The sequence below is a fragment of the Clupea harengus genome, chromosome 2 (assembly GCF_900700415.2).
Source record: "Clupea harengus chromosome 2, Ch_v2.0.2, whole genome shotgun sequence".
In the NCBI taxonomy this organism is placed as follows: domain Eukaryota; kingdom Metazoa; phylum Chordata; class Actinopteri; order Clupeiformes; family Clupeidae; genus Clupea; species Clupea harengus.
The window spans coordinates 22,975,707-22,989,854 of NC_045153.1; the positions used below are offsets into that span (position 1 = coordinate 22,975,707).

At 44.2% G+C, this 14,148-nt stretch overlaps 1 protein-coding gene across 3 annotated transcripts; it reads right to left on the reverse strand.

Annotated features, from left to right (window-relative positions):
* Positions 1-3: 3 nt before the first annotated feature.
* Positions 4-14,130, reverse strand: efhc2 (EF-hand domain (C-terminal) containing 2). 3 transcript variants are annotated; one of them, XM_012837574.2, is made up of 15 exons: positions 13,665-14,130; positions 13,186-13,374; positions 12,946-13,096; positions 12,576-12,799; positions 12,076-12,327; positions 11,194-11,301; positions 10,085-10,223; positions 8,198-8,363; positions 6,945-7,087; positions 6,420-6,616; positions 5,646-5,770; positions 5,020-5,214; positions 2,680-2,772; positions 2,230-2,332; positions 4-267 (listed from the first exon to the last, which is right to left on the reverse strand). In XM_012837574.2, exons 1-15 carry the CDS (start codon positions 13,704-13,706, stop codon positions 154-156), a joined length of 2,241 nt encoding a protein of 746 aa, XP_012693028.1. In that variant the 5' UTR covers positions 13,707-14,130; the 3' UTR covers positions 4-153. The 3 variants fall into 3 exon arrangements, with proteins under 3 accessions (XP_012693028.1, XP_031443060.1, XP_031443051.1); XM_031587200.2 differs by having other exon boundaries at positions 4-786; XM_031587191.2 differs by lacking the exon at positions 4-267 and having other exon boundaries at positions 1,672-2,332.
* Between the last annotated feature and the right edge of the window lie 18 nt (positions 14,131-14,148).

Below are 14,148 nucleotides of genomic sequence, written 5' to 3' on the forward strand. Positions count from 1 at the left end.
GTGGGATTTCGCGGCTTGCATTTTTGTTTCACTTAAATAAGTGCTTCACACAAATAAACAGTGTCGGGTGTTTTTGCTGTCCAGCAGTTGGAGCAGGTGAGATCTGAGATCCCGACTGCTCCCCCCCCTCTCTCCCTCTCGCCGGACTCCCTTTCAGCTCTGCTTGTCTGCGGTCCCCCTGGGCCCGAAGACGTCCTCCAGCATGAGAGCATAGTGGACGCTCCTCACCGCCAGGCCCGCAGGGGTTCCGTTCCAGTTCACATCAAACTGAAAGAAAAAGAAAAAAAAATAACGAGACGAGAGGCTTTGAAAAGCAGAGAGTGAACACTAAACAGAACAAATCCACATCAACAATCAACACGCTGTTTTTTTTTGTTTTTTTGTTATTGTTGTTTTGCTCACCACAGAGGAATTGAATAATGTCAAAGAGTCGTGAATCATGACAAATGCTTTTGGCGGCGGAGGGGTTTGTTAGAGAGAGACAAGGCCTCCAGAGCATGAGGGTTAAGGTAAGGAGAGATGCGAAGAGATGAGCAGAGGGAGTGGGTTGGGTCGGGACAAAACAACAGGATGGAAGGAGTGAAACGAAAGAGAAGAGGAGGTAGAAAAATATTTTTAAAAACTATTTGTGGCAGGGTCATGCAGGGCATGTTGACGTAGTCAGAGACCACGATGGCTGTGTCTTCACGTCTCTTCTTACAGTCCGGTGAGTCCTTTTATAAAGGCAGAGTAATCCACCATTGTCTGGCCCGTTAGTTTCGGCTTGGGCTTGGTCACAGAAAAGGGCTGCAAACCAGCAACAGAGGCCATCAGAAAAACACAGAAACAGCACAGAAAGAGGAGCAAGCATACAGCAGACCCAACCACAGCAGAACCCCCCTCCCCATGACATTGTACATACATACATACATACATACATATCAATAAACAACACTGTAAGCGCTGGCCAAGGGAGGCGTAAATTCGTGCCGCGACCACACAAACAAGCAGAACAAAACGCAAACACATGCTGGCTCCCTCTGCTGGCCGGGAGCGGCTGTGCGGCCTCTCTGTGCTCCGGCCTGGCCCGGCCCTGTGGTCTGGGCGCAGATGGTTCTGTTTAAGTGGCCGTTTTGTGGCACGGCACGCTAAATTACGGCGCGGTACTAAAGGAGGTGGGCCGGAGCAGGCCTTGAGTGGATTTTCTCAGGGCTAATTTGAGCGAGGTGAGGCGCTGAGGAGGAGCGCACACATGAGGCCCCTCGCTCGCTCGCTCGCACGAGGACACGGCCAAGGGCCTGGAGCTGGGCCACCTGGACGCCCTCGGCGCTCGCTCGCTCTCTTTCTTTCTTTCTGCCTGTCTTTCTTCCTCATTCTGACTCTCAATCTCTCACTCCCTCTATCGCTCTCTCTCCTTCTTTCTCTCCTGCTGTTTCTGGCACACCCTTCCCTCTTTCTGGCTATCCCTCTCACTCTCTAACTCTCCGTTTCGCTCGTTCTCCCTCTATCAACCCCCCTGTCTTTCTACCTCTCCTTCTCTCTCTCCTGCTGTTCCTCCTTTCTTTCTTTCTTTCTCCCTCTGTTTTCTCTCCCGACTCTCTTCCTCCCATCCCTGTCTTTCTCATTTTGCGTCTCTCCCTCGCCTCTTTCCTCTTTCTCAAACCCTCTCTCCTCTTTTCCCTTTATCTTTCTCTCCCTCTCTTTCTCTTTCTCTCCCTCTCTGCTCACCCTTCGTTCCCTTCTTTCTGTGTCTCTCCCATCCGCACCCCACGTCAACAGTAATCACTGTTAAGAGCGGAGAGCCAATGGCAGAGCACACGGACTGCACTGACACAAATCACACCTGAAGTAATGAACACGTCCCGCGTAATTGAACATGATGTACGTTTGTACACTACAGGCACACTCTAGCCTTACGCTCGACCAAGCCTACCGCACCAGCAGAGCAGTGCACAGTGTACGGTCATGATCCGTCTCTCACATAGAATTAGACACAGTAGATCGGACATTCCTATTTCCATGTCAAACCCAGAACAGGAGGTAAATTCACAGATGGGTGTGTCAATGACACGTTTCCCCCCCCCCCCCCTAGACATTTATCATTCCATAACCGTATAAGTGATGGACATAAGTTGCATTATGGACATACGATGTGTTTGAGTGCTTACAAGGATCCATATCACCATAGGAAGAACATGGAGGAATGTCACTTAGATCTGCTCTATGTTTTCTAATTCTGAGTTCTCTCACCTTCAACACGTCCTCGGCGAAGACCGGGGGGGCGGGGTCCTCCCTCCAGTTGATGCCAGACAGAAAGGCGTGGAAGTCGATCTCCTCCGACTCCTTCTCATACCTTAGGAGAGGGGAGCAGACAGGGCAGGTTCACAGGGGATTAGGAGAGACGGGGGAAGGAAAAAGCCTGAGTGTGTGATGTGGGGGATGTCACAAGTGTTCCAGGGACTCCAGGGCTTCCCTAAAACCACAGGCCTACAACTAGATGCTAACTATGCAGTGTGAGAAGAACACAATAAATTCATACCGACACTAAGATCAAGGCTTTTTTCCATTATTAACTGTGATTGGTTGACATGCGGTGCAAAAGAATATTGAGCAGTTGAAGCACTGTGATGTCTTATAAATGTGCTGTATGAAATGGGGCCTGATAGAGAATAAGATATTGCAGCCCTATAAAGGTCTTACCTTTTGAGGATGCCCCTTAGAAGGTCATCAGGCAAGGGGAGCTGGAAGGCCTTGCAGATGGTGCGGACATCTTTGCTGGGCAGGAGGCCAGTTCTTCAAAGGTGAGAAGAAAGAACAGACAGAAGTGGATCAATCAACGACAGAACTTCCATGTCTCTTAAGTAACAGGTACCACAACAAACTCCAAATGGTTGTAAATTAATTACACAAGAATTCCAGGAACAGAGATCACAGCAGTTCCTGAACTTCATTATGATAACGATTAAGACTCCTGTGTTCTGTGTTTTATTTTTCATGCACAGGTACTACTAGTGATTCAAGAAGCATTTGGCTTCCAAATACTCCCAGCAGCCCCAGCTTTGGGATTAGAGTCAATTTGTAGGAGGATTTTTATTTATTAATTTATTTATTTTTATGTGAGGATCTTGTCTGGAGGCGGGGGTGAGGCGACCAGTTGTTTTCTGGCCCGAGACGAGCCTAGACATACCAACTTCATTATCCGCCGCAGAGGACATTTCAGAAAAATCTGAAAATAAGCGAGTGTTCCATGCGGCCGCATAAACAGGACATGCACATTGACCCCTTGGCGCTCTCCGCCATCCATTTCCCCCCCTTGGCCTGCTACATGCCACAAACTCTATGGGGATCATCTGGTTCCAATGCTTCACTTGAACCACTGGAACTAATCGCAGCGCCTCGATCCGGGACGGATGGAGCTGCAGATTGATGGTTTTTCGCTTATTCTACCTTTGTGAGGAGGCAGTGTATGTGTGTATGTGTGTTTGTGTGTGTGGCTGAGTGTGTGTGTGTGTGTGACAGCTTGTGTGTCCATATGGAGGGTAGGGGGATCTTCTCTGTGTGTGTGCAAGAATTACTTGGTACATATACTTTTTATGGGAATTGTCAGAATGAGTTGACACATTAACCGCACGAGTGCTGAGAGATGTATAAATACTTGCCATAAAAATGTAAATGCTTGCGGAACGAGTGTTTGTGTGTGTGTGTGTGTGTGTGTGTGTGTGTGAAAAGCATGCAGTTTGACCCAAGTGAGAGTGTGAGTGACCGGCGCGGCCAGCCCACGATTAGGGATGTGGACTTTGGAGATGGTGGTCAAAAGAGTCGCCGGAGCAGTGGTTTACGTTTTCACTTCAACCATATTTATTTTCTTTCCAGGTTGTGGATTTTAGCAAAAGTATTAATAGCACAAAACAAAGTACTTCAGACAAAAACAAAGATTCCATATCCAAATGCAGCGTAACAGTGTTACCGTGACAGACAACTCCTCGCAGCAGGAAAGCTGTCCTTCTACCTCCACTCCTGAATGGCACTGAGCTAGCCTCTTAAGAAGGCCTAGCTATTGCCCCTAATTGGCCTAATAGGGCCAACCCATGAATATGGGGAAGCAAAGCACATTGTGCATATTATTAACAAAACCATTCATTCATGAATTATACATTCAAATAACATATCTCATATAATCACTCAAACACCATTTAACCCAATAGCAAATCACCCTACAATGCATAGTTATTATCTAAGTGAAATGTGAACACGACAAACACCCCTGTGACATAATGCCCCGCTCCCTCCACTAGTGACACAATGTAAAAGTGTTATCCCAGCGCGAGCGCGCTTTCGCGTTGGGACCAGTATGTGGAAGCGTGAGAACCAGGAAGTGTGAGTAAATGTATGTTAACCAGTTTATGGACGTTATTGCAATGCAAATGGATGAGAATGTGGGTACCCAGTATGTATATCAGTATAATTGAACACAGCAGGTGTATGCAAATATTATGTATGAGTGCTGTATATCGCGGCAGAGCAAACAATACACCAATTCGCGGTAAACACCCGACACCATTACAATCTCACATCGTGAAACAAACAAACACCACAAACCCACAAAACACCCCACAACACTCTCAACAATGTTCAGGGTTCACATATTATGTGACCTGCGGGAAGATGCTGTGTAATGGTGGCTGCGTGCGTGTGTGTGAGAATGAATGAAGTCACCGTCTCTTACTCCCGCATTTCGCGGTAAAGTAAATAAACAGTCCGGAATGTTCGTAACAGTGAGAAGAAATGTTCAGCTTCTCACAGAGAGGTTCTAGGGGGTGTAAAATGTGTATACATCCTTGTAAGTTGCTTTGGATAAAAGCGTCTGCTAAATGACTAAATGTAAATGGTTTAGAAAAATAGATTCACTCATCTCTGCTCTGAAAAGCACCTGATTTGGCTCATACCGACACCCTTGTGGTAAACTACGAGCCAATCACGCGGCTCAACGCGTCAGACGCTCACCATATCGAAGCTCAGGAAAGTACGCGTTTGTGGTACCTGTTGCGGTCTTCGTGGGTGAAGGCCCTGATCATTTCTGCGAAGGCCTCAAAGTGCTTCTTCCTCAGCTGGTCTTGCGCCACGGCCAGCATCATCCCCATGTTGGCCTCTGTCTGCTCCCGCTCCGAGTAGCTGCGCCCCAGCATCATGATCTCGTGCTCCGACAGCCCGCAGTCGGTCGCCACCAGCAGGGACCTGGTATGGTACGGCAATAAACTTCTATTAGTCTCTGATTTCAGGCCGTTAAAGAGAGGTTTTACTTCATGACTTTATTGATGGAATTTAAAGGTTTGAATGTGTAAATATAAGATTAATTAATTTGATGTCACAATAGGTAAACAGGGTTTTTTTTTCCACCAATAACATGAGCATTTTGTTATGTCCTCTAGAATCATTCGATTTAATCTCAAATAAACAAAGTCCCAGTCCGTCCACTTTTGAATTTTAGTTAAATACAACTTCATTTATCCCACGTAGGCAATTCAACATGGCAGTCCATAATGAGATCTCAAAGTTGCACAGACACTTACCCAGACAGACAACAGCCTCAAAATAACGGTGAGGAGTTTTAACCTCTCATATTAGCTTATACACTATTATCAACATATGATAGGAAGTACGGTTACCTGAAATGCTCATACTGGATCATGCCTGTGTCTCCTTGGCTAACCATGGCGAGAAGCTGGTTCTTCTTGTCCTCACTGATGGATTTAATCTTGCTCAGAATGGTGCCCATGTTGGCCCTGGGGAACTAATTATAGGTACGGTGTGAACATGAGTGTCAACATTTTGACAGTTAAGTAACTTGTGAAACTGAAGCCCACTTTGTCAGGCATGTATGTCACTGGCAGTGGCCAAGGTCACTGAGTCCCATTCCAGGCGAATGTAAACACTCACGCACGGGCACTCTTATGCTGTGTGCACTCGCAGTCCTGTAACCCTCTATGGCTACAGACATTTGTTACATTAATGAACACAAATGTCTAGTTATCAAATGTCAAACCAATGACACGATCAGTATCGTGCAAATATCTGATATATAATATCACTATATACCCTCAAGAAATTATTATTATGATTTTTTTTCTTTCTTTTCTGTCTTCTTTTTTTGCATTAGAAGCACCAGGGAAACATATGCTGAGGCAAACGCAATGTCGTGTCTTTAAGGCACCATAACCGTAATAACCGTGGTAACTGTAGTATTACCGCATAATGGTCTTCCAGATGTCCTGCCTCACGATGTGGAGTTTTTTTTTATATATTGGGACACCTTGGCAACTGTACTCCGTGACATATGTTTCCATGTATGCTCAATTTATGTACGCTATCAGCTGCATATTGTATTGTTACATATGAATGCTCTATATGGAACATTAAAAGCCTTTTAACAGGAGCCTGACCTCCTCTACATGCTGCTCCATGTAGTTGAAAGCGTACTCATCGGCATCCACCAGCTTGAAGGACTGTTTGTTGAGCAGGAGCTGAGCTCCCACATACAGGTCCTGAACTGTGAACCACTCAGACTTCTCACTCTTAAACAGCTCCTGGCCTGGCTTCTTTACCCTGCTCCTCTCCAGGAACTTACCACCGATCACACCTGTAATAAACACACACACACACACACACACACACACACACACGTACACACGTACACACACACACACACACACACACACACACACACACACACACGTGTGCGCACATGTATGTGTACAAGCACACACATACAAACACATACACACACACACACACAGACACACAAACACAAAGGAACATCAGCAAAAGGCTTATACACTTACATATACACACATATAACATACATTACAGGTCAGTGGAGTACTCAAGTTTGAGAATGTCAGTGTAAGGAGACCACACAATGCACTGAAGCACATCAAAATGAAGCTGCTTTAGGTAGAAGTTCCCACCTGAGTTCCTCTGAGTGGGCTCAAACACAGCTATGGTGTCATCACTCAGGTAGAAGCAGATGATGAACACTCGCTCCTTGTCAATGGGATTGTCAGTTTCCATCTTGCCGACAAACCTCAGCACATTACTATCAAGACCTTGCCTGACACAAAAGAAATACACATCAAGTAGTACAGCTGACAGGAGGAGTGAAGCCTGAGTACATCCTGGCAACTCTATTCAGGCCACTCTCAGTTCAAATAATACATGGCATAAACTGAAGTCCCACTTCTTTGCATGTCAGAGGAATGTATTTAGTCCTAAATGGGATTAATTGCACTAAAATGATCTTAGTAAATAGAAAAATATATGTGACATGTTGGTTATGATAAATGTGTCATGGCAGCAGGTAGAAGCCTGAAATGAAAGGCCTGGAGTTGGAAAGGACGTGGAGTTAAATGATTGCGCAATGAATCAAGTCCAGGACGACGGTTAAAGAAATCCCTCAAAAATGACCACTGCACGAAAACAGCGACAAAATAGTACATTCCTTGGCCTTAGTTTCATCAAATACAGTTTAAAGCAGCGACTGCTTAATTTCACCACTGAGATATTGGTTTTGGCACACACGGGTCCTTTGTGTGGCTCACGACCCAAAAACAAAACCTCTTCCAATAACAAGCGCACTGGCCAAACTCATTCCTGACATGAATTCGGAAGTACCTAAAGTGTGTGTGACAGAAGAGACACGTCTAGCATCTTTCGCCAAGCATCAGCAGTGCTATACAAATAAAGCTATTAATGTGATTATGGCCTGAGCTGTTATGGGGGAGCATTCAGTTAGAGTGCGTGTGACAATCTAGTTTTGAAAATGTAACTCTCCCATCAAGGCTGACTGACGGAACTTGTCAGAGTGACTGACAGCATTGGGTTGTAGATGTAAAAAAAAAAAAAGACAAGGGAAGCACAGTCTGCATCGTTCCTTTTTACCTCTGTGCATCTTATGTCTGTGTAACTTGGGGTTACCCTGATGATACACACCCACCCCCACTATAAGTGTTGATAGACTTAGAAAGGTGAGGAGGTGCAGGCATTGAGTAGCATTCTATCATCCAACCTGTTCTGTCAGTAGTGCAGGAGAGGAGAATAAAAGCCCAGAGGTGCTTGGTTGTCTACATACCTTTCCCATTTTTACACTGGGCGAGTTCTGATGGCTGGACTATATATTAAGAATTTTCCCCAGGTGGGATCTTTAAGGGGAGCGTCCGGTTACCTGTCCTTCTCCATCAGCTTCTTAAAGTCCTTCTGTGGGGGTTTGGGCAGCAAGCCCTGGCAGGAGCACAGGGAGTCTTCCTCTGATCCAAAGCCATTGTACGGGGGCACTGGTCTGGCTGGCTTAGGGGCCGGGGGAGCTTTGTATTGCACAGGGGTGAAGTCCTCTTCAAACCCACGCAGGAAGAGAGGACAGGGCAAGAGAGAGAGAGAGAGAAAAGGAGATACAGAGAGAGTGGAAAAGAAAGAGATAAATGAAGAAAGACAGAAATAAAGTGAGCAATTGCAAAAAATAGAGAGACAGAGACATTAAAAAATGGACAAAGAAAGAGCAGTAAGCCTCTGTGTTATCCATCTCCATAAGTGCCTAACCATCATGACTGAGACCCCCTTCACCCTGACTAAAGCACGCACAGGCCCTCCTTCAGGGTGGCAAGTCACCCCGGTTCCCTAACATTCATTACAACCGTCCGTAACTAACGCAACGAGCCCTTCAATCAGCATGACACAGTGTGGGGCACTGAGTGGTGGGGGCAACAGACACAGACACACACACACACACACAAACACACACACACACACATGCGCGCGCGTATAGTGTTACGTCGGGTTAAGAGAGGGCGCTGGAACCCCTCGTGTGTGAGTGTGTGTTTGAAGATGAAGAGAGGCCTAGAAGGCCATGGAGCTCATGTGTGGTGGCCTAAGAAGGGGATGATCTAGAGCCGCTCGTCTGTCATGCTCCATTTCACAGCTCGCTTTTGGTCTCCACTGGCCCTCACACACACACACACACACACACACACACACACACACACACACACACACACACACACACACACACACACACACACACACACACACACACACACACACACACACACGACACACACACACACACACTCTCTCTTTACACTTTGGGATACACAGGGATAACTGGGTATTCAAGCCCCAAGATTCTACTTGTCACCCCTGAGGGAATATATGAGGAATTTCATCTTCTTAGTCTTTCTTTTATTGAGGGGGTTTGTCTGCTGCAGATGAGCATTTCTTTGTGAAGAAACGCAGGCCGCAAAAATGGTAAGTAGGGAAAATTAGGGAGGTCATGAATTGTGTTTACAAAAATGTGTTTGCTTTGATATTTGTCCTACCAGAGCCATGAGAATGACGCACTTCAGGTGACAAAACAGTCCTATATACCATCAGATCGACCCTATAGTTGAGATCACATGGAACCATTATTTAAATCAAATGCGCTTTAAACTTCAGTCAGACTTAACCTGTCTTCACTTTCACTTGACAAGTCTTCCTCTTGACAGGATAAATTGACTGATCCCAAAGCCTTACTGACATCAAGTGGCAATTTGTGAGTAATGCAAGCTTAGCCTCTGCATGGGTAACAGAGGAAAAATCCTGCCTTAATGCGCCCTTCTGTACCATGTTCAAATGGTGGCACATTTTAGAAGACATGCCTGAGCGATGAAGAGCAGTTGGCTGTTGTTGAATGCTGTTCATGGGCATTATTAGGAAAAGAAAACGGGCAGGATATAAAGGTGCTTTGGTAACCTGTGACGTGGATGGCAGGTGTCATTACTTCCCCTGTAGTTCTAGTTGAAAAATAAACAACCTGGTCTCCATCCAAATGCAACAACCAATGACTATAAAAACAATGGACCAGTCAAAAGCGAAACCACTGGTTAATTATGGACGGACCTGGACGATTTTCTGTTTACTACGCATACTCTGGCCCCGAAAATCACTTACTGCGCACTCAGGTTTCAATTTTGTCAACAAGGCTGATCAATTTTGGCTTAATTTCTTCAGAATGTACAAGCAGGACACCATGACACCATGCTGTCAATCTTTTTAACAGTCACTGGCCACAACTCACCTACGCCGTATTTGGTGCGGTAGAACGCCTTGGTGAAGTTGTCACAGTCGCAGATCATCACCCGTCTGCCCCAGACGTTGATGACACTGCCAAAAGTCAGGTCGCGGTCCTTGTAGAAGTCCTCCTTGACAGCTCCAGTCTATTGGAGAAAGAGAGAAATTACAAGCTGACCTCTCACTGTCTGAACTTCCATTGACCCTTCAATGCAGTGGTGTATGAAGAAAGGCTTCCACTACAGTAAAAAAAATTGAAAACAAAGAGACCACACAACTGTGGTTGTCAGCCTACTCCATAAACTGTATGGTCTGGTTTGCAGTATTGGGGAAGCTCCTTTGAAAGCATAGTTTTGCAAGCTACCAATTACTTCATACTGGAATAAGTTCAACTACAGAAAAGCTACCCTAGGGAAAAATCTAGTTTGGTTAACCTAAGCTCCTTAGAAAAACCTCCTTAGTAATTAAAACGATTTTGTAAAAGAAAAGAAAATATCAAGTTGATAATGTACATGTGACATAAAATAATCATAACAAAATATAATTTTAAAAAGTCACACGCCAGCAGACAAAGACGCCTCAATTAATGTTATTGCAAAAAGTGCCTACTTTTGCACAGGTCATACATAAATACATAAAAAATGCCCCATTATTAACGGAAAAAAGCAAGGAATGTCAGCTTTGGTTTTGTATAAAATGTTGATAACCGAGCAGGATTTCTCAGTTAGCTAGTTAACTTCTAAAACAGCATGCAACAACTTCTCTGAACATTTGTAAATAGCAATAATCAATACTTAACCAATCAATACTAATTGACACTAAATATAATCAAGTTCAGTTTTAAAAATTCAGATTCAAAACATTAAAAACTACAGCCAAAAAAAAAAGTAATTTAAGTACTTGAGTCACTATGCAAATATGAATGTAGTTGAACTACCAGCAAGCTACTGCAAAATGAAGTTAAACTACTAGTTTAATTATATATAGTTCACTCCTCCCCAACACTGTTAGTTTGTGTTTTGAGGGAGTGCAACCAAACAGAATTAAATATCAGCAACCGTTGACAGATTTTTAATGAGAGTTTCTTTTATTCCAAAAAAATATATGTTCACCTACTTTCAGGCTATCCAAAATATAACGTCCCCCATGTCCCATAGGTCCGAACACATTGAGGACAGTGCGATCTGTTTTCTCTCCAGGCTGGTGTATGGGAATAGGAGCGTGCTGTTCAATACAAAACAGTGAGAAAATAATTACATTCGGTCTTGAAGGACAAGCTTAAATGAGACCGTAATTGCAATATATCTTGAAGGACAAGACTAATTTGTATCAGGGGACATAATTATTTTCCCACCAGGGGATTCTCGCAAACCTTTTGGATGACATTTTCTGAAAGGCAACAGAACTTTAGGCACATAGCGCATAATAAATGGGAAACAAAACAAAACAAAACCAAAAAAAAAAGACAAGAGTGAGCTTTCACATTCCTTCATTATAAATTAGGTCTGAGGAGGCAACTGTGGGGAATGAAAAAGTGCTTTAGGGAAGGCTAGACGTTACTTCAGTCCTGTCAGCCCAGATAAAAGCTTCATGCAAGAGATGGGAAAGCTCACTGAAGCAGAGGAAGCCTCCACTGGCTGGTATAGTCTCCTGATAGTTCAAAGTTGCACTGCACCTGGCTATGGTTGAGCACATTTCATGGTGCTTCTGCAGGGTCAACAGACAAAGAATGGTGCTAAAAATACCAAGGTCGAGGACTGAACACCTTGGGTGCACAAATATACAGCACATGAACTGCAGTGATGTATGATAGCACATTTACACTTCACAATATAAACAATAGTTATACAGTAATTTATCTTCATAGAACTGTGAAATGTGCCTGCTAAATGAATGATTGACTTTCAACTTAAAACTGTGGTAGGGAACACAGTTCTCACAGTGGGTGGGGAGTCTGGACAGCCATCAATCACATTCAAGCACCCCAGATGGTCTGACCTTGGGTAGCCTACTCCTGTGAAGAAACTTCGGGGTGGCGTCGCGGCCTGAGTTCGGGTAGATAACCTCGCGGATCTCAATGGTGTCGTCGGCCAGGAAGTAATGCATGATGAGCTCCCGGGGGTCACCAAACATGCTCTCCGAGTCGTCCCAGTGGCAGTAGAAGCAAAGGACGTTGCGGTCATGGTCAAGGAACTGCTTCAGGGTGTCCTGTCTCTCATAAGGACGCAAAGGCTTCATGCTCTCCTCCATCTGCCCATAAACAACACCATTTCAAAATGTCTTCAAAATGTTTCTTTTTTTACTTACACATACACATGTCAATATATTTGTCACAACAGACAAATCCTATAAATTGTCAAAGACTACTATAAAGGGAAAACTGAAACACTTCAAAATTCAAAACAGCGTCTCAGTGTATAGTGCTGCAATGCCACACACTGTCTTCTGAGCAACAGAGCTGTTTCCTTGTCCAGCATCCCCCTTGTACAGGTCCTCACCTCTTGACGAAGGTTACAGTAAGGGTCCTCAGGAACAGAGGCAGTGGGGTTGAGGCGCACTCCCAATTTCCTCAGGAAATTTCTTGTGAAAGGGTCACAGTCCATGATCTTAAAGGTCCTGGAGTACAGCACCATCTCCTGGTTGATGTTGAAATGGTGCACGTTGTAGAACTGGTCATCATTTGGATGTGGGAGCGAAATCCGATGGCGCCGGATCAGGGTTCCTGTGATGGAAAAAACTTTTTTTTTTAAAATTCCATATCTTTATTCTCTAAAGAGAGGAACAACAGTTATTCTCATTAGTTCTGTTTCTTTTCAAGAGGCCAGAGTTTCTGACTAGAATGGCAGGTTTCTTCATGAAGCGGCCTACCCTGAGGGATCCCGCTGTTCTTTAATTCTGGCTCCACTACTTGAATGGTGTCATCCTCCAGGTAAAAGTAAATTTTACACTTCCTAACCCTGTATTTTTCTTCCTTGCTTTGAGGCACGACCTCTTGGAAAAAGGCATCAAAACACAGCACCTGCAGCAAGGAATTACAGATGATGAAATGGAAACAGAATACATTTACTTAGTACCAGAAATTAGAGAAGTTTTGAGAATGCTTCCAACCTGTTTGTCAAAGGCTACCCACGATGGTGCGTTACTATTTTCTCCCTTGGGGAACAAAGAGTACTTTTGCTTGTGTTTCTGGCCTAGGAGCAATTCACCTCCAATACCCGGCTTCTCAGATCCGACCAACATAGGAACCCCATTTGAGTAGTCAAAATGCTGAGACTTGTGAAATTTGTCCTTGCTCAACTAGAAAATAAATAAATGAAAACAACTAATCACATTTTCAAACAACAGACAAGATTATCTTCGTATAAAGAACGTGTTATACGTTGTTACTATTTTTTTGTGGCACAATTATCGGATAACTATTTTGCGGTTTCAATAGTTCCAAGTCCATGGGGACCAAGCTAACAAGCTATGCTAGCAGGTAAACTACCTGCATTGACATATTGTGGTACGGTAACTTATCTGTTCAAATAATTAACTTTCATTGACAAATTCAGAGGAAAATGTATGGAATACTGTACAACACTTACGTTTTTGTTAATTGAGAATCCTGGCAGCAAAGGCAGCGCCATTTTGGTCGTACTTTTTAGGGGTTCTTGTCAGACCTTTACCACTGTATGGACACGTTGCTATGGCAAATGCGTCGTTTGATACTGTTGCATGGCAACGCATGAACCGTCACAATGCAAATACGTTCCAGTGTGCCATTCTTTCGGAAATGCTGGTTACAATAGAGATTTTTAATATGGAGTATGTTTCTATAAAACTATATAACACGAAAACTTGTTATGGTATTTCAAATCAGTATCGAGCGTGTGATCAAAAAGGGATCATAGCTATATGAATATCACATGACTGCGACAGTCCTCCAAGCCTTTCAATCTTTAGTGGACAGCGTGCCTCAAATGCTGTTGATTGCTTACTGGGGATTGTTCAGTGTAGAACACTCAGTCCACTAACATGCTACAGCAGTACACACAATACAATGTATGACTGCTTCTACCTCTCACAATC

Coding starts and splice junctions, on each gene's coding strand:
- efhc2 (XM_031587191.2), bottom strand. CDS start 13,706: ATGGCGCTGCCTTTGCTGCCAGGATTCTCAATTAACAAAAAC. Junction 13,097..13,185: donor GGGTAGCCTTTGACAAACAG/GTTGGAAGCATT, acceptor TCCTTGCTGCAG/GTGCTGTGTTTTGATGCCTT. Junction 10,224..11,193: donor ATATTTTGGATAGCCTGAAA/GTAGGTGAACAT, acceptor TTTCTCCAATAG/ACTGGAGCTGTCAAGGAGGA.